Here is a 20,218-nt window from a genome sequence, read left to right as displayed (position 1 = left end):
AGAGAGGGGAGGCAGAGGTGGAGGAGGAGGAGAGAGAGGGGAGGCAGTGGTGGAGGAGGAGGAGAGAGAGAGGAGGCAGAGGTGGAGGAGGAGGAGAGAGAGGGGAGGCAGAGGTGGAGGAGGAGGAGAGAGAGAGGGTAGGCAGTGGTGGAGGAGGAGGAGAGAGAGGGGAGGCAGAGGTGGAGGAGGAGGAGAGAGGGGGGAGGCAGAGGAGGAGGAGGAGGAGGAGGAGGAGGAGGAGGAGGAGGAGGAGGAGGAGGAGGAGGAGGAGAGAGAGAGAGGAGGCAGTGGAGGAGTAGGAGAGAGAGAGAGGAGGCAGTGGTGGAGGAGGAGGAGGAGGAGGAGGAGAGAGAGGGGAGGCAGTGGTGGAGGAGGAGGAGAGAGAGAGGGGAGGCAGTGGTGGAGGAGGAGAGAGAGAGAGGGGAGGCAGAGGTGGAGGAGGAGAGAGAGAGGAGGCAGAGGTGGAGGATGAGGAGGAGAGAGGGGGGAGGCAGTGGTGGAGGAGGAGAGAGAGAGGGGAGGCAGAGGTGGAGGAGGAGAGAGAGGAGGCAGTGGTGGAGGAGGAGAGAGAGGGGAGGCAGAGGTGGAGGAGGAGAGAGAGGAGTCAGTGGTGGAGGATGAGGAGGAGAGAGGGGAGGCAGTGGTGGAGGATGAGGAGGAGAGAGGGGAGGCAGTGGTGGTGGAGGAGGAGAGAGGGGAGGCAGTGGTGGAGGAGGAGAGAGGGAGGAGGCAGTGGTGGAGGAGGAGAGAGAGGGGAGGCAGTGGTGGTGGAGGAGGAGAGAGAGGAGTCAGTGGTGGAGGATGAGGAGGAGAGAGGGGAGGCAGTGGTGGTGGAGGAGGAGAGAGGGGAGGCAGTGGTGGAGGATGAGGAGGAGAGAGGGGAGGCAGTGGTGGTGGAGGAGGAGAGAGGGGAGGCAGTGGTGGAGGAGGAGAGAGGGAGGAGGCAGTGGTGGAGGAGGTGGAGAGGGGAGGCAGTGGTGGAGGAGGAGAGAGGGAGGAGGCAGTGGTGGAGGAGGAGAGAGAGGGGAGGCAGTGGTGGAGGAGGAGAGAGGGAGGAGGCAGTGGTGGAGGAGGAGAGAGAGAGGAGGCAGTGGTGGAGGAGGAGAGAGAGGGGAGGCAGTGGTGGAGGAGGAGAGAGGGAGGAGGCAGTGGTGGAGGAGGAGAGAGAGGGGAGGCAGTGGTGGAGGAGGAGAGAGAGAGAGGCAGAGGTGGAGGAGGAGGAGAGAGAGAGAGGGGAGGCAGAGGTGGAGGAGGAGGAGGAGAGAGGGGAGGCAGTGGTGGAGGAGGAGGAGAGAGAGAGGAGGCAGAGGTGGAGGAGGAGGAGAGAGAGAGGGGCAGTGGTGGAGGAGGAGAGAGAGGGGAGGCAGTGGTGGAGGAGGAGAGAGAGAGGAGGCAGAGGTGGAGGAGGAGGAGAGAGAGAGAGAGGGGAGGCAGAGGTGGAGGAGGAGGAGGAGAGAGGGGAGGCAGTGGTGGAGGAGGAGGAGAGAGAGAGGAGGCAGAGGTGGAGGAGGAGGAGAGAGAGAGGGGAGGCAGTGGTGGAGGAGGAGAGAGAGGTGGCAGAGGTGGAGGAGGAGGAGAGAGGGGAGGCAGAGGTGGAGGAGGTGGAGAGAGAGAGGAGGCAGTGGTGGAGGAGGAGAGAGAGGGGAGGCAGAGGTGGAGGAGGTGGAGAGAGAGGGGAGGCAGAGGTGGTGGAGGAGGAGAGAGGGGAGGCAGAGGTGGAGGAGGAGAGAGAGGAGGCAGAGGTGGAGGAGGAGAGAGGGGAGGCAGAGGTGGAGGAGGTGGAGAGAGAGGGGAGGCAGTGGTGGAGGAGGAGAGAGGGGGGAGGCAGTGGTGGAGGAGGAGAGAGAGAGGGGGGGCAGTGGTGGAGGAGGAGAGAGAGAGGGGAGGCAGTGGTGGAGGAGGAGAGAGAGAGGGGGGGGCAGAGGTGGAGGAGGAGAGAGAGGGGAGGCAGAGGTGGAGGATGAGAGAGGGGAGGCAGTGGTGGAGGAGGAGAGAGAGAGGGGGGGCAGTGGTGGAGGAGAAGGAGGAGAGAGAGAGGAGGCAGAGGTGGAGGAGGAGGAGGAGAGAGAGAGGAGGCAGAGGCAGAGGTGGAGGAGGAGGAGAGGAGGCAGTGGTGGAGGAGGAGGAGAGAGAGGAGGCAGTGGTGGAGGAGGAGAGAGGGGAGGCAGTGGTGGAGGAGGAGAGAGAGAGGGGGGGCAGTGGTGGAGGAGGAGGAGGTGGAGAGAGGGGAGGCAGTGGTGGAGGAGGTGGAGAGAGAGGGGAGGCAGTGGTGGAGGAGGAGAGAGAGAGGGGAGGCAGTGGTGGAGGAGGAGAGAGAGGGGAGGCAGTGGTGGAGGAGGAGAGAGAGAGGGGGGGCAGTGGTGGAGGAGGAGAGAGAGAGGAGGCAGTGGTGGAGGAGGAGGAGAGAGGGGAGGCAGTGGTGGAGGAGGAGAGAGAGGGGAGGCAGTGGTGGAGGAGGAGAGAGAGAGAGGGGAGGCAGTGGTGGAGGAGGAGAGAGAGGGGAGGCAGTGGTGGAGGAGGAGAGAGAGAGAGGGGAGGCAGTGGTGGTGGAGGAGGAGAGAGAGGGGAGGCAGTGGTGGTGGAGGAGGAGGAGGAGGAGAGAGAGGGGAGGCAGTGGTGGAGGAGGAGAGAGAGAAAGGGGAGGCAGTGGTGGTGGTGGACGAGAGAGAGAGATGAGGCAGTGGTGGAGGATGAGGAGAGAGAAAGGGGAGGCAGTGTCTGTCTGTCTGTCTGTCTGTCTGTCTGTCTGTCTGTCTGTCGGTCTTGTGTGCTTGTGCGTGCGTGCGTGTATGTGTGTGTGTGTGTGTGTGTGTGTGTGTGTGTGTGTGTGTGTGTGCGTGTGCTGACCTCAGCGTTGCGTAGTCTCTGAGCCCAGCTGGGAGTGTTAGCAGGCAGAGGTTTCAGAGAGGAGACATCCTGACCACTAGAAGATACAACACACACATACCATGGTTCATATTATCACACTGATCTAGGATCAAACAAACACACACACCATGGTTCCACCTGTCTTTTCATATTCATCACACTGATCTAGGATCAGTTTTCAACACACACACACACACACACACACACACTGGCGTACATGTTCTACCTTTAAGACGCTTGATAAACACAGACCGTGATGATAACAATGTGACGACGTTTTCTGATGACGTTTTGTCTGGAGCCGATACGGGAGGCTGACTGCCGATGCCACTGTTGATGATGTCATCAGAGAGCGGCGTCAGTGTGATGGTGTGAAGACTGGACTCCTTCTCACCACCAGAGACTAAAAACACAAGAGACACAGAGTCTCCCATAGTCACAGATCTCAGGAGTAACAGCATCTGCAAAACCTTGTTTCTTTTTTTCCATCTAAAAGAATATTGCCAGATTACGAGCATCCCTAAGCAAGCCCGACGCAGAGAAACTGCCTGGTTCACACTTTCATTTCAGACTTGATAACTGCAGTTCCCCTGTTTGCTGGTCCACAATTCAAAAATAAAAACATAAAGTTCCCCTGTCATGTCAATAAAGCTTATTTCTAAGGATGGGCACGAATAATGTTTTCCCAGATCGAGTACTTGCATGAATTACTCAAGTAGTTCTCGAGCAATTGTTTAGGGAAATCTATTTTTAGAACGCATGTTAACGCCTTAAACATCGGACGGCCCGGCGACAGCCTGTCACGCACGTGCTTGCACGTCGCGGCACTTTGCCCACGTCTGCCGGGTCCAGGCTGTGTTTTTGCTGATCAACCAATACATTAAGGTTGAATTTGCCACCTTTCGATCGTCACCTCACTCAATCCATTGCGTGCTTCCAGTCTCGGGTTACAAGACCAAACATCCGACGAGCGTCATTTGACAAGCCATTCGGCATTTCCACAAAAAAAATATCGAGCATCCTCAAAAACCACTTGGGTTCAGTTGAAATGGCGAGTAATCGATTACTCACGCCTATCCCTACTTGTTTCAATTTCAGTCTGACATGTGTGTGTATGTGTATATGTGTCTGTATATGTGTCTGTAGTGTATATGTGTGTGTGTTCAGTACCTGCTGGGTTGATGTCCACTAGCTGGGAACGAGGAAGTAACAGCTGGGATTCTGAAAGCTGATTGGACGGAAAGACAAACACCTCTCTGCCCTCCGATTGGCCTGTCACAATCACCTGATACACACACACACAGACACAGACACACACACACACACACCACACACCACACACCACACCACACACACACACACACACACACGCACAAAAGCAACTTAATATTGTTGAGCATAAACCTTCTGTCTCTTTTTTCTCCATTTACTTGATGGTTTCATGTATAAATGCTCCATGTTGTCTGCTGGTTTCTTCAGCCCTGAGCAGCATGATGACACCCACTCACAATACATCCTAATTCAGCACAAACAGGATAGGACAGGGGTTCCCAATAGGCATAAGCATTTTAATTTGGCCCGGCAAAGTTCTATTAATCAAACTCGGAAAAGAATACTATGTACGTTTCTCCTATGACAATAGTGGTCGCTTTTATTATGAAATTTGTAGCACAGAGAACTTTTATTATGAAACAGGAAGGACAAGAGGGAGCTCTCCAGCTGGAGATGGTGAAGCTGTCCACTTCAGAGGTGCTGAAAGCGCAACACAGCGACGGTTCAGGAGACTCAGGCGTATAAAAGTCTATTGGATCATGTCTCCAGCACCCCCACAGCCGTAGCTACAAAGGGCGGTGCTAGGGGGTGGCTACTTGGGCTCAAGCCCCGAATGTTTTCTGAAAAGCCCTGAATCTATTTAAAAAAAAGAAATTATAATAATACAAATTATAAATATTTTTTATTATTATTATTTCTTTTGGACAATTAACACTTTGAGTGCCACGCCGGGTTTTCCTTTTTACCCCCTTGATGCCACCATCCACTTCAATGTTAACGTTAATATCGCCTAATCTATGTTTTAAATTATGGCTATGTGTCTAATCTGCCCGTCGCTTATCAAATACTATTTTCCAGTCAGTGCTGTCAAGGCAGATTGGTTTTTTATCGCGTCATTTCCGTTTCAGAGCATTTAGAAAAGCACCCGTTTTGAGATAAAAAACAGTTCATTCTGGACCATTCTATGAAAATCGTCTTTTACTGGAATATTCCACAACGTTGATATTCGTCGGCCTATTTATGAATCGTTTTCAAATAAACGCTAGATGATCAATATTATACGTGCACGCAAGCATAATCGCCGCGTTGATTTCCTCTTGGACTTTTACAGTGAAACCGAAAGAGCCCATTTCACAAAACAGCTTATAACTTCATCAAAATTAGTCTGATTATCCTAACACTGATAACATAGATGCCTTACCTGACATCAGATGGTATCCAACTGGTATATTCCAATTCCTGATCACCATTCGAAAAAATCGATAAGTGTATAGATCCACCGTGTGTACAGTGCAGTACATGATTCCGCGCGTCTCAGAGGCTCCAGAATGAACTGTGGTAACCCCGGCTGGATCAGTGGACTGGAAAATGTGGAGTACCGGATTTTTTTCCCCATCCATTTTCATTGAGTCCATTCCAAAATCCCTTATGTCATCTGGGAGACGATAGGGGGCGCTTTTTTCCACATATGATCGCCGGCGGCGCTCGTGTATACTCTGGTAGGCTCGCGTGATGCAATATGATTTCAGATCGCTAAAAAATAAAAATAAAAAAAAATTCAGAGAAATCTCGTGCGTGGCTTTCAACCACATAAAAATAAACCCGAGATATCTCGTGTGTGGCAGTTAAAGTGTTAATCATTGTTACATGAAAATATGTTTGCACCAGATTTAGCAGAAGCTAATTTCCATTTGTAGTCTATCCAGCTGCTAACTGTATTTGAGTGAGTTAAGTCTTGGTGTTATGGTAGACTCAGACATAAGCTTTAAATCACAATCAACAAGTTGACAAAAACATAATTCTTCCACCTTAGAAACATAAGATAAGATATTCCTTTATTAATCCCCTTGGGGAAATTCCAGTGACACACACATACAGCTCATCGTCTCATTAATAACAACAACATATCACAATCATTACATTTTTACAGTAACAACGGCACAACATAAATTCACACAGACATGTACATTTGTTGACACATGTCATCTACAGAATTCCTGAGACGCCATATGCGATAGTCGGCTGCAACAACAACAAAGTGTCTGAAACAAAGTGTCGTCGCGCCAGGTGGCGGGAGGGAGGGCGGAAAAGATTGTCCAGAGGGAGGGGGCATGGACTGGGGGATAGGACTTTGGTGATGAAACAGTCTTAGGCCCCCCACTCCAGAACGCGTACTAGTTGGCTGCCGTCATAGGCGCCAGGCGTACACGCGGATTGGGTAGGGATTGGGAGTGGGGGGAAGCCGCTTGCCACTCTTATCTCCCAGAGGGCCTTCGACTCCAGCAGCTCTCTGGTTCGACCTTGGTCCAGGAATTTGTTTTGGCTGAGTGACTGGCACATTTATCCCAGCCACGTCACTTTAAATTTGATTTGAATAGAGTGAAATATAACTCTATTGATTTGAGTGGAGTGAGTTTTAACAACTCCGTCCAAATGACTGAATGCATTATTAGTCCAAGTGTCCAAGTGTCTTAATCAGTTCATTTTGGTAGGTCCTGTGTGCGGTAAACAGATCCAAAATCTTCTTATTGCAGTCCAAAAGCTTCGATAATCCAAAAATGACCACGTCTTCAAGTTGGTAGCCCGATTATGATGTCCCAATAGGCAGAGAGGGTTAGCCTTATTCTGCTTCTTGAAGAAAATATGCAATCCACTGATTAGATCCATTTAGAGTTGATTTGAGTATAGTCCGGCAACCGGCACGAAGCAGAGCATAGCAGCGTCAGGCTCCATGGAGCAGTAGAGGCGGCGGTAGGAACGGCCTTGAGGAGCCTGGGGAGAGGAGAGAAATGCGACTGTCTCTGGGAAGGGCTGGGAAGGGCTGGGAAGGAAGGAACATAGCTAAAGTACAGCCATTTATAAATCAAAATGACGCTGAAAACAAGATCCATGCTTTTATCTCAAGCCGACTCGACTACTGTAATGCACTCCTTACCGGCCTCCCGAAAAAATACGATGATAACTATTTTATTGCAATGCACTATTGCATTATTTTATTCTATTTTACTAACTATTTTATTGCACTGCACTATTTTACTTTGTATCAGTGATAATCAAACCGTAAACAAAGACGCATATTAACACTTTTAGGGCCAGATGGCGCTGTTTACTGTTACTGTTGAAAGGCCAGCGCCTTTTAACATGGGGATACGTGGCTGCGTTTGCAGGCCTAAAGCTATATTATATATTATAGCTATGGATCTAATAATATAGTCGATTGTCATTGAGTTACTTCCGGTCAAAAAACAGATAATTTTTCCATCCATACATTTGCGTTTTATACCGTCGTGAATATGAGTGTAGTTTCAGGGTGGTCTGGTGTAATTTCCAAAATGACAGACACCAAGCCACATCGTTTCAAATGGACACTGCCACTAAGCCTCTTCAACTCATTCAGAACGCAGCGGCCCGCCTGATCTCAAACCTACCGAAGTCGGCCCATGTCACCCCACTTCTTAGGGACCTGCACTGGCTCCCCATTGCTGCACGAATCCGCTTCAAGGCCCTCGACCTAGCATACCGTGCGGCAAAGGGAACCGCTCCCGCCTACCTCCGGTCAATGGTCTCTAACTACACACCCTCAAGACCCCTACGCTCTGCATCTTCTGGCCGCCTCAGACCTACTCCTATCCAAGCTCCGGGAGGGTCATCAAAGAGAAGTCGCCTATTCTCAGTCCTTGCCCCACAATGGTGGAATGAACTACCCACCCCAGTTAGGACAGCCGAATCACGTCCAATCTTTCGCCGTCGACTAAAGACGCACTTCTTCAACCATTATCTGAATAAAAAAAAAAAAAAAAAAAAAAAACAATAAAAAAATCTAACCCTAACTAACCGTACTGTCATGCACTTGTCCTAATAAACTAACCTACACTGTAGCACTCAACACTTTGATGAACATTGTTGCTCAGCTGATAGAGTTGTGCCCTTCCTGATGGCTTGTCGTACAGAACTTGTAAGTCGCTTTGGATAAAAGCGTCAGCTAAATGACTAAATGTAAATGTAAATGTAAATAGCGGCCGCAAGGTGTTAGGCAGCGGTATTGGACTTTTGAGATCTCAGACCCATCCCCAGTGATAACACAGGCTGCCGGCATGTCTTTATGAATGGAAATATCGAATAAAAGAAACAACGATGAAAACCCGACTATACTCTGGTTTTTGGGGGTCCTGGCGCTCAGCGTTCGGCAAGTTAACCCTAGATCTTAGATCCTAATATGAAAAACGATGTGATTTAATGTTCTATGTCTTACCTTGACTTTGTCTATTTTACTGCTATCTATTTTATGCTTTATGTCTGCACTTTATGCATTGCTCTTGATCTGCCAATGTTGTGCTCATTTTATGTCTGTCTTTTTGTACTGCTGTGAAGCACTTTGAGCTGCAATTCTTGTATGAAAGGTGCTATACAAACAGTGTATTATTATTATAAATTATTATAGTTTGCTTCATTAATTAAAGGGTGTGAATTTAAGTGTTCTCTAGTGCCTTTTGTCCGCTTTAAGGTGGTGGTATAAGTTAAAGGTTGTGGTGTCGAAGTAAAAAAAATCCGTCTGGGCTAAGCCCCGGATCTCCTACAATCCTAAATCCGCCCCTGGCTACAACCACTTAATGTCAAGGCTCTCATCCACATTCATTCATTTTCTCCCCGCGCTCTCTCCTCCATGAGCTCAATGTAACTGCTTGTAGACTTGTTTTGAAGGTGTTTGAAATGTATGCTAATCGGTCCTGCATAGTTTCCATTCGGTTAATAGCCTGTTTTTATTTGTGTTAAACAAACGAGTGTTGTGTTTCTCTGCCATGGACAATTATATTTTTTATTTCATGAAAGTCTAGGCCTACGTTAAAGTGTTTCCAGCAGTAGGCTATAATTGCGCAAATTTGATGCTCCTTCATATAACAAAAAAACTTAAATGGTTATTGAATGTTACATTTGGACTTGCATTTCATGCAACTGAAAGGAATTTCATGCAACTGAAATGACAAGCTGTTCAAAATAAACTCTGTTCTTCTCACTTAGCCTATGTCTGCATTTTGGTCGAGGTTGGCCAGCCAAGTCATTTGAATCCTAAAAAGTGGGCCGGCCAGAGAATTTATTGGGAACCCCTGTATTAGGATATTCAGTAGAAAGCTATCCAACTGCAAGCTAGCCTAGCTTAGCACAAATGAATGAAAGCGGTTAGCCTAACCCAACTCTCCTGGAGTTTTAAGCTAGGCTAGCCGATACGTATCCGCTTCCATTCATTTGTGCTAAGCTAGGCTAGCTTGCAGCCGGATAGCTTTCTACTGAACGCACAGGAGAGGAAATTGGTATCCATCTTCTTGTCTGACTGGAGAAAACAGTGAGCGCATTCACATAATGTTGGTGTGTTCCTTTAAGCTTAAAGCATCATGTAGTCGTACTGACCATGCGTTCACACTGCAGCATCTGTATCACAGTACTACACCTGTATCACAGTACTACACCTGTATCACAGTACTACACCTGTATCACAGTATTACACCTGTATCACAGTACTACACCTGTATCACAGTATTACACCTGCATCACAGTATTACACCTGTATCACAGTACCATACCTGTATCACAGTATTACACCTGTATCACAGTATTACACCTGTATCACAGTACTACACCTGTACATACTCATAGCCAAGCTCAGGGACCTGGGCTTGGGCTATGACCTCTGCCAGTGGGTCTTGGACTTCCTGACTGGCAGACCCCAGGTGGTGAGAGCAGGCAACTGCACCTCCTCATCCATCACCCTCAACATAGGGGCCCCCCAGGGCTGTGTTCTGAGTCCCCTCCTCTACTCCCTGTACACACACGACTGTGTGGCTCAGCGGAGTAGCAATACAATCGTCAAATTTGCTGACGACACAGTGGTGGTGGGCCTGATCTCTGCCAACGACGAGAGGGCCTACCTGGAAGAGGTCAAGGTCCTGGCGGGATGGTGCCAGGAAAACAGCCTCTCCCTGAACGTCAGCAAAACAAAGGAGATGATTGTGGACTTCAGGAGGTCGGGGGTCAAGGACTACAGCCCCCTCAGCATCGACGGGGCACCGGTTGAGAGAGTCAACAGCTTTAAGTACCTCGGAGCCTACATATCCGAGGACTTGACATGGACCACACACATTAACAGTGTTGTGAAGAAGGCACGACAACGCCTCTACTTCCTCAGGCGCCTAAGGAAGTTCCAAGTCAGCCAGAAGATCCTTAAGAACTTCTACTCATGTACAATAGAGAGCATCTTGACCGGCAACATCACCTCCTGGTTTGGGAATAGCACTGCACAAGACCAAAGCAGACTACAAAGAGTGACACGTTCAGCCGAACGCACAATTGGAGGGGGGCTCCCCACCCTCCAGAACATTTACTACAAGCGTTGCAAGGGCAAGGCTAAGAGAATCATTAAAGACTCCAGTCACCCGAACAACTGCCTCTTTGAACTGCTGCCGTCAGGCAAGCGATACAGGAGTCTCAAGGCGAGCACAGAAAGACTCAGAAGAAGCTTCTATCCCCAGGCCATCAGGCTGCTAAACGAACAATGAATGAACACTACACAACAACAACCACCAAACGCACATAGCACACACATCCACACGCACACACTCACTTTAAACAAACACACTGTAGCACCCACTCCACACACTTATAGCACACACCCACTTTAAACAAACACACTGTAGCACCCACTCCCCACACTTTATATTTATGGATGAAGGATTGCACTACAACTCGTACACCTTACTGTAAATTGTACCTAAAATTGTACCTCATCCCACTTCTGCTTTGCACTAGATAGTACTGTACATTAGTACACTGCATAGTATTGTGTATTGTATATTATATGGTAACTCAGAACATTGTACATATGTCTATACCGAACACTGTGACCTCATTTTCTTCTTCTAAATTCATGCTATATTATGTTATTATGTTATTTGATACTATCTTGTCTAGCACAGTCTCTGGAGCGTAACAGTAAGAAGCATTTTGTATGAAAGTATTCTGTACTTCTGTATGACAACTATTAAAGAACTTGAACTTGAACTTGTATCACAGTATTACACCTGTATCACAGTACTACACCTGTATCACAGTATTATACCTGTATCACAGTATTACAGCTGTATCACAGTATTATACCTGTATCACAGTATTACACCTGTATCACAGTATTACACCTGTATCACAGTATTACCTGTATCACAGTACTACACCTGTATCACAGTATTACACCTGTATCACAGTACTACACCTGTATCACAGTATTACACCTGTATCACAGTACTACACCTGTATCACAGTACTACACCTGTATCACAGTATTACACCTGTATCACAGACAGTATTACACCTGTATCACAGTACTACACCTGTATCACAGTACCACACCTGTATCACAGTATTACACCTGTATCACAGACAGTGTTACACCTGTATCACAGTACTACACCTGTATCACAGTACTACACCTGTATCAGTATTACACCTGTATCACAGTATTACACCTGTATCACAGTACTACACCTGTATCACAGTATTTATACCTGTATCACAGTACTACACCTGTATCACAGTACTACACCTGTATCACAGTACTACACCTGTATCACAGTATTATACCTGTATCACAGTATTACACCTGTATCACAGTATTACACCTGTATCACAGTATTACAGCTGTATCACAGTATTATACCTGTATCACAGTATTACACCTGTATCACAGTATTACACCTGTATCACAGTACTACACCTGTATCACAGTACTACACCTGTATCACAGTATTACACCTGTATCACAGTATTACACCTGTATCACAGTACTACACCTGTATCACAGTATTACACCTGTATCACAGTACTACACCTGTATCACAGTATTACACCTGTATCACAGTACTACACCTGTATCACAGTATTACACCTGTATCACAGTACTACACATGTATCACAGTATTACACCTGTATCACAGTACTACACCTGTATCACAGTATTACACCTGTATCACAGACAGTATTACACCTGTATCACAGTACTACACCGGTATCACAGTACCACACCTGTATCACAGTATTACACCTATATCACAGACAGTATTACACCTGTATCACAGTACTACACCTGTATCACAGTACTACACCTGTATCACAGTATTACGCCTGTATCACAGTACTACACCTGTATCACAGTACTACACCTGTATCACAGTACTACACCTGTATCACAGACAGTATTACACCTGTATCACAGTACTACACCTGTATCACAGTACTACACCTGTATCACAGTATTACACCTGTATCACAGTACTACACCTGTATCACAGTACTACACCTGTATCACAGTACTACACCTGTATCACAGTATTACGCCTGTATCACAGTACTACACCTGTATCACAGTACTACACCTGTATCACAGTACTACACAGTACTACACCTGTATCACAGTACTACACCTGTATCACAGTACTACACCTGTATCACAGACAGTATTACACCTGTATCACAGTACTACACCTGTATCACAGACAGTATTACACCTGTATCACAGTACTACACCTGTATCACAGACAGTATTACACCTGTATCACAGTACTACACCTGTATCACAGTACTACACCTGTATCACAGTACTACACCTGTATCACAGTATTACACCTGTATCACAGTACTACACCTGTATCACAGTACTACACCTGTGTCACAGTATTACACCTGTATCACAGTATTATACCTGTATCACAGTATTACACCTGTATCACAGTATTACACCTGTATCACAGTATTACACCTGTATCACAGTATTACACCTGTATCACAGTACTACACCTGTATCACAGTATTACACCTGTATCACAGTACTTCACCTGTATCACAGTACTACACCTGTATCACAGTATTGTATCACAGTATTACACCTGTATCACAGTATTACACCTGTATCACAGTACTACACCTGTATCACAGTACTACACCTGTATCACAGTACCATACCTGTATCACAGTATTACACCTGTATCAGTATTACACCTGTATCACAGTATTACACCTGTATCACAGTACTACACCTGTATCACAGTATTACACCTGTATCACAGTACTACACCTGTATCACAGTATTACACCTGTATCACAGTACTACACCTGTATCACAGTATTACACCTGTATCACAGTATTACACCTGTATCACAGTAGTATACCTGTATCACAGTACTACACCTGTATCACAGTACTACACCTGTATCACAGTATTACACCTGTATCACAGTACTACACCTGTATCACAGTATTACACCTGTATCACAGTATTACACCTGTATCACAGTACTACACCTGTATCACAGTATTACACCTGTATCACAGTACCATACCTGTATCACAGTATTACACCTGTATCACAGTATTACACCTGTATCACAGTACTACACCTGTATTACAGTATTACACCTGTATCACAGTACTACACCTGTATCACAGTATTACACCTGTATCACAGTATTACACCTGTATCACAGTACCATACCTGTATCACAGTATTACACCTGTATCACAGTATTACACCTGTATCACAGTACTACACCTGTATTACAGTATTACACCTGTATCACAGTACTACACCTGTATCACAGTATTACACCTGTATCACAGTATTACACCTGTATCACAGTACTACACCTGTATCACAGTACACCTCTGTATCACAGTACTACACCTGTATCACAGTACTATATCACAGTACTACACCTGTATCACAGTATTACACCTGTATCACAGTACTACACCTGTATCACAGTACTATACCTGTATCACAGTACTACACCTGTATCACAGTATTACACCTGTATCACAGTATTACACCTGTATCACAGTACTACACCTGTATCACAGTACTACACCTGTATCACAGTATTACACCTGTATCTAGAGCTGCCGCGATTACCGCATTACCGCGGTATCGCTGTTACATCACGGCCACCGCAGAGTAGGCTGAATACCGCGTCACCGCTGTTTTTTATAATAATAATAATAAATTACCCTCCTCTCGTTGGGCTTGCGGCTCTGCAGATATACCCTACTCCTCTATCGAGGTTCCAAGCGACCCTATTGGGTACCAGAAAAGTCACGTGAAACATTGCAGACCACTGATTGGTCAGAAGAGAGACGCGTCACACGTTGTAGCGGCATGCAGTGTGTTACCACCAATCGGCAAGCGCGTATTAGGTTTTTACTTCCTGAATGTCAACTCATCACAACACGGCTAATAACGTTAGCTTTAACTCTCCGCCGGAGTGGACTACCATCGCTCCTAAGGAGTACTAAACGAGACATAATGATTTTACTGTCTGCAACGAATGTTATAATAAAAGCCCTTCGTTCTATACACTTGTCTGATTGAAAACTTTATTAACAGACCGCAGAATGGGACAACTCAGCACGCTCTGAGCAAAGAAAGGAACTGAGATATGAATAGAGTATTGCTTGGCTTGCTATGGTCCGGTAAATACGCTGATGTTATTGAACGTATAACTATATAATGTTAATGCCACAAAACGAATGCCTTTATTATAAAGTAGTAACTTTATAGGGCGGCTAGGTGGTGTAGTGGGCAAGGCACTCGCCACCAGTGTGGAGACGCTAGGATTCGCGTGTTCGAATCCAGCTCTCCACATTGTTTTCAGTTTAGCTGGTCGTCCGCAGTAATACACATTGGCCGTATTACGGGGAGGGAAAACTGAAGGGTGGGGATCGAACGTTGTGAACAAGCGACTCCTACAAGTCGGTTGGTGCGCCTGCGCAGTAGAATCAGGAAGTGTCGGGGGCAGCGTGAGCCTCCCACGCGTTACTCCTCGACACTGAGAGATCGAGCTGCGCAGGTGAAAAGATGCGACTGCTATTACCTCAAGTACCGGAGGGGACTTGTGCTATGTATGACTTAGTCCACATTGCAGCCAGCTTGTGGGAGGCAAGAAACAGCGTTCGTGACAGGGGAGGGTTGAATTGGATGATACGAAATTGGGATAGGAGAAAATATAGAAAAATGGGAGAAAAAGTGGATAAAAAAAAAAAAAAGTAGTAACTTTATAGTAATAATAATAAGAAAGGGTCGGGGGGGTTAGGGGTAACCACCCCTGCCCGCGACACCGAGTGAACTGCGCACGACCAGAGGGGAAACTTCGAATCCGTGTTTCACTTTCAATAACTAATGCGTGCTTGCCGAATCCCAAACAATATTCATGCTGCAAAGTCATCCTCTAAAGATAGACATTTAGACTAGAGGCAGGCTATATGCTATAAAGAGTAGACTACTACTAAAAAAAAAAATGCATTCAAACTTAATTTTTTTATTTTTTGTGTGCGTGCGGTAATAACCGCGGCGGTAGGAAATATTTTGCAAATTATTGCGGTAAGGAAAACATCAATACCGCGGCAGCTCTACCTGTATCACAGTATTACAGTATTACACCTGTATCACAGTACTACACCTGTATCACAGTATTACACCTGTATCACAGTATTACACCTGTATCACAGTACTACACCTGTATCACAGTATTACACCTGTATCACAGTACCACACCTGTATCACAGTACTATACCTGTATCACAGTACTACACCTGTATCACAGTATTACACCTGTATCACAGTACTACACCTGTATCACAGTATTACACCTGTATCACAGTATTACACCTGTATCACAGTACCGCACCTGTATCACAGTACCATACCTGTATCACAGTACTACACCTGTATCACAGTACTACACCTGTATCACAGTATTACACCTGTATCACAGTATTACACCTGTATCACAGACAGTATTACACCTGTATCACAGTACTACACCTGTATCACAGTACTACACCTGTATCACAGTACTACACCTGTATCACAGTATTACACCTGTAACACAGACAGTACTACACCTGTATCACAGTACTACACCTGTATCACAGTACTACACCTGTATCACAGTATTACACCTGCATCACAGTACTACACCTGTATCACAGTACACCTGTATCACAGTATTACACCTGTATCACAGTACTACACCTGTATCACAGTACTACACCTGTATCACATTATTACACCTGTATCACAGTACTACACCTGTATCACAGTATTGTATCACAGACAGTATTACACCTGTATCACAGTACTACACCTGTATCACAGTACTACACCTGTATCACAGTATTATACCTGTATCACAGTATTACACCTGTATCACAGTACTACACCTGTATCACAGTATTACACCTGTATCACAGTACTACACCCAGGGGGCGAAATTTAAGCCCGCCGCCCGCCAGGGGCGCTCAGTTTTTACCTTTGGCGCTTGCCACTGAGAGGTCTGCCCGCCGTGTGGCGTGTAGACGTGTAGTTCATAACGATACTCTTATTTTGAAAATCTGTGCGAGTCTCATTTCCGCCCCAAGCGCAGCTAGAGTCATAATATCGATGGCTCCGGCAGTTAGCAACATTCAGTTTGTATGATATTCTTATTTTGAAAAAAAACGTGGCAACGAGTCATATCCGCCCAGCCGGGCCAGCCCTGCAGCGGGATACTATTGGCTTCTGCTCGTATCAACACAGAGGCAGTCTGCTCTAGTCTAGATCGGACCTCCATGAGCTACCGTTACTGTTTAAACAATGACCCAGTCAACTATTCACTTTTAGTTTAATACATGACGAGGCATTGTCTAACGGTATCTAGCTGGCTAGCTACTGATAGCTGCTGATATCAACAAATGCTCCAGCAATAGTCGACTCGAGTGCATAATACCTCCGTTCCCTCGTTAGCTAGCTCACATTAGCTAGCTCACGTTAGCTAGCTCACGTTAGCTCTATATCACGTTAGCTAGCTCACGTTAGCTCTATATGTCCCAGTAAACTAAATTGTCTTAACGTTATCTAGCAGGCTAGCAGTAGCTAGATAGCGCCTGATATCAATGTCTTATAACATTGATTCAATGCGTATTCTAGCTGAGGGCTTGATGAATGTGATTTGACCAAAGAACCGTAACATTATACCAATAGGGTTATAGGGTCCAGCTGCAGCGCCGGAGAATCCTTGCATGCTGAATGTAGAGTATTAGTATAGGGTCTAGCTGCATCGCCGGAGAATCCTTGCTGGAGCTGGAGGCTACTCAAGTATACACAGACAGTGGAGCTGTTTGCAGATAGCGAGCATTTTGACTTATTGCGTGGTGGCGATGTCTCGCAGATAATACAACTACAAGTATGATTATATAATATATATTTTATTTAAAAAAAATCTTTTTATATCAAATATATATATATATTTTTTAATCAAAAAAAATTTGGCAGGTAAGAAATATGCTTGGCGGGTAGATTCTTCCCATCTACACGCCACTGGCCGGTGAGTCAAAAAGTTAATTTCGCTCCCTGACTACACCTGTATCACAGTACCATAGGGCTGTACGTTAACTTTTTTTGCACATAGCACTGGTGCTACAGAGGTTGATCGTTTTGTAGCACAGGCCAAAATCTTGTAGCACAAGTATAAAACGTGTTATATTTGTAACAGTCACAAATGTGGCTATTGTATTTGTGTTATTTAGTTGCAGTGCCATGTTTGGCTGTCATTTAGTATATCGCCATGTGTTATAATTACTATAATACTCTCATATGCTATTTTCAATTAATATCATAAACAACATAAGGAATATTAGCATAATTTTGAGTGGACTGAAGGAATGAGTCAGCGTTAATAGTTTTAAATGCAAATAATTTATTGAAACATAGAAGTGGGGTCGGTTGGGACACACACACACACACACACACAATGGGGGACCCTGATGTAAACAAGACAAACGTCTTTCTCTGGTCTGCATCCCCTTAACAATTGTGTGTATTGAGCCGTACTGTACTGTACCCATTCTGCAATCTGTTAAATAAAGTTTTCATTCATTCATTCACACACACTGTTTCAACTCACCACCCCCGCATCATATTGTAGTCTAGTCTGTCTTTAAACGTCCACACTTTTTTATAGTTGAATATCAACATTATCTGTCCATCCTCAGTAATCCTCAGTTTACTATAATATACTCCTGTCCTGAGTCCTGACTAGTGACTTCATCGTCTTTCCAAACGCACGCACGCACACACACAGGGAAGGGGAGAGAGTGCCCCCCCATTTCCCTTTCCCCAGTCCACACTGTGTCTGCTGGCTCTGCGCCTCTGCCTCTGATCAGGATTAGCTTGTTAGCTTGCTAACGTTGTAGTGATTGTAATGGTACATAAACGTTAATTTTGGGCGATGTGCGCATAAAGGAATGGCGACGGTGCAAAGCATGTAGATGCATTTGACCCGTTGCGAGAAAAGAAAAACACCACAGACTTATTTCGGGACGTGTAGGCGCACTGCTGTGTTAACGCAGCAGTGCGCACCAACCGACCAACGCGCTGCTCTGCTTGCAGAAGCACGGATAGGGCGGATATGACTCGTCGAGTTGTCACAGAGTTTTTTCAAAATAAGAGTATCATATGCACCTGAACGTTGCTAGCTATCGGAGCCTAGTTATTATAGCTGGAGCTGCGCGTGGGCAGAAATGAGACCCGCTACAGGATTTTCAAAATAAGAGTATCTATATGAACCCAATCCCTATCGCACCAGTGCTACTGAAGTAAATCCATTCATCGCACAGACCGCTGTTGCTGTAGCACGTGCGATATATATGTCGCACTGTATCACAGTATTACACCTGTATCAGTATTACACCTGCATCACAGTATTACACCTGTATCACAGTATTACACCTGTATCACAGTACTACACCTGTATCACAGTATTACACCTGTATCACAGTACCATACCTGTATCACAGTACTACACCTGTATCACAGTACTACACCTGTATCACAGTACTACACCTGCATCACAGTATTACACCTGTATCACAGTATTACACCTGTATCAGTATTACACCTGCATCACAGTATTACACCTGTATCACAGTACTACACATGTATCACAGTACCACACCTGTATCACAGTATTACACCTGTATCACAGTACTACACCTGTATCACAGTACTACACCTGTATCACAGTACTACACCTGTATCACAGTACTAGACCTGTATCACAGTACTACACCTGTATCACAGTACTACACCTGTATCACAGTATTACACCTGTATCACAGTACTACACCTGTATCACAGTATTACACCTGTATGTATCACAGTATTACACCTGTATCACAGTATTACACCTGTATCACAGTATTACACCTGTATTACAGTATTACACCTGTATTACAGTATTACACCTGTATCACAGTATTACACCTGTATTACAGTATTACACCTGTATCACAGTATTACACCTGTATTACAGTATTACACCTGTATCACAGTATTACACCTGTATTACAGTATTACACCTGTATTACAGTTTTACACCTGTATCACAGTATTACACCTGTATCACAGTACTACACCTGTATCACAGTATTACACCTGTATCACAGTAGACCTGTATCACAGTACTACACCTGTATCACAGTACTACACCTGTATCACAGTATTACACCTGTATCACAGTACTACACCTGTATCACAGTATTACACCTGTATCACAGTATTACACCTGTATCACAGTATTACACCTGTATCACAGTACTACACCTGTATCACATTACTACACCTGTATCACAGTATTACACCTGGATCACAGTATTACACCTGTATCACAATACTACACCTGTATCACAGTATTACACCTGTATCACAGTACCACACCTGTATCACAATACTACACCTGTATCACAGTATTACACCTGTATCACAGTATTACACCTGTATCACAGTACTACACCTGTATCACACCTGTATCACAGTACTACACCTGTATCACAGTATTACACCTGTATCACAGTACTACACCTGTGTCACAGTATTACACCTGTATCACAGTACTACACCTGTATCACAGTACTACACCTGTATCACAGTACTACACCTGTATCACAGTATTACACCTGTATCACAGTATTACACCTGGATCACAGTACCATACCTGTATCACA

General features: G+C 45.5%; 1 protein-coding gene across 1 annotated transcript in view; it reads right to left on the bottom strand.

Moving 5' to 3' along the window:
• Positions 1 to 20,218, bottom strand: part of LOC311228143 (uncharacterized protein) — a 65,338-nt gene that overhangs the window by 33,992 nt on the left and 11,128 nt on the right. The window contains exons 2-4 of the mRNA XM_084314058.1: positions 4,039 to 4,153; positions 3,121 to 3,271; positions 2,848 to 2,923 (exon numbers count right to left, since the gene is read on the bottom strand). Of these exons, the coding sequence (XP_084170184.1) occupies positions 2,848 to 2,923; positions 3,121 to 3,271; positions 4,039 to 4,153 (342 nt within the window). The remainder of the gene's footprint in view (positions 1 to 2,847; positions 2,924 to 3,120; positions 3,272 to 4,038; positions 4,154 to 20,218) is intronic.

The sequence above is a fragment of the Notolepis coatsorum genome, assembly GCF_963971535.1.
Source record: "Notolepis coatsorum genome assembly, chromosome: 5".
In the NCBI taxonomy this organism is placed as follows: Eukaryota; Metazoa; Chordata; class Actinopteri; order Aulopiformes; family Paralepididae; genus Notolepis; species Notolepis coatsorum.
Note: the sequence above shows the minus strand (reverse complement) of the source record. Positions and strands in the feature narration are given on the sequence as shown.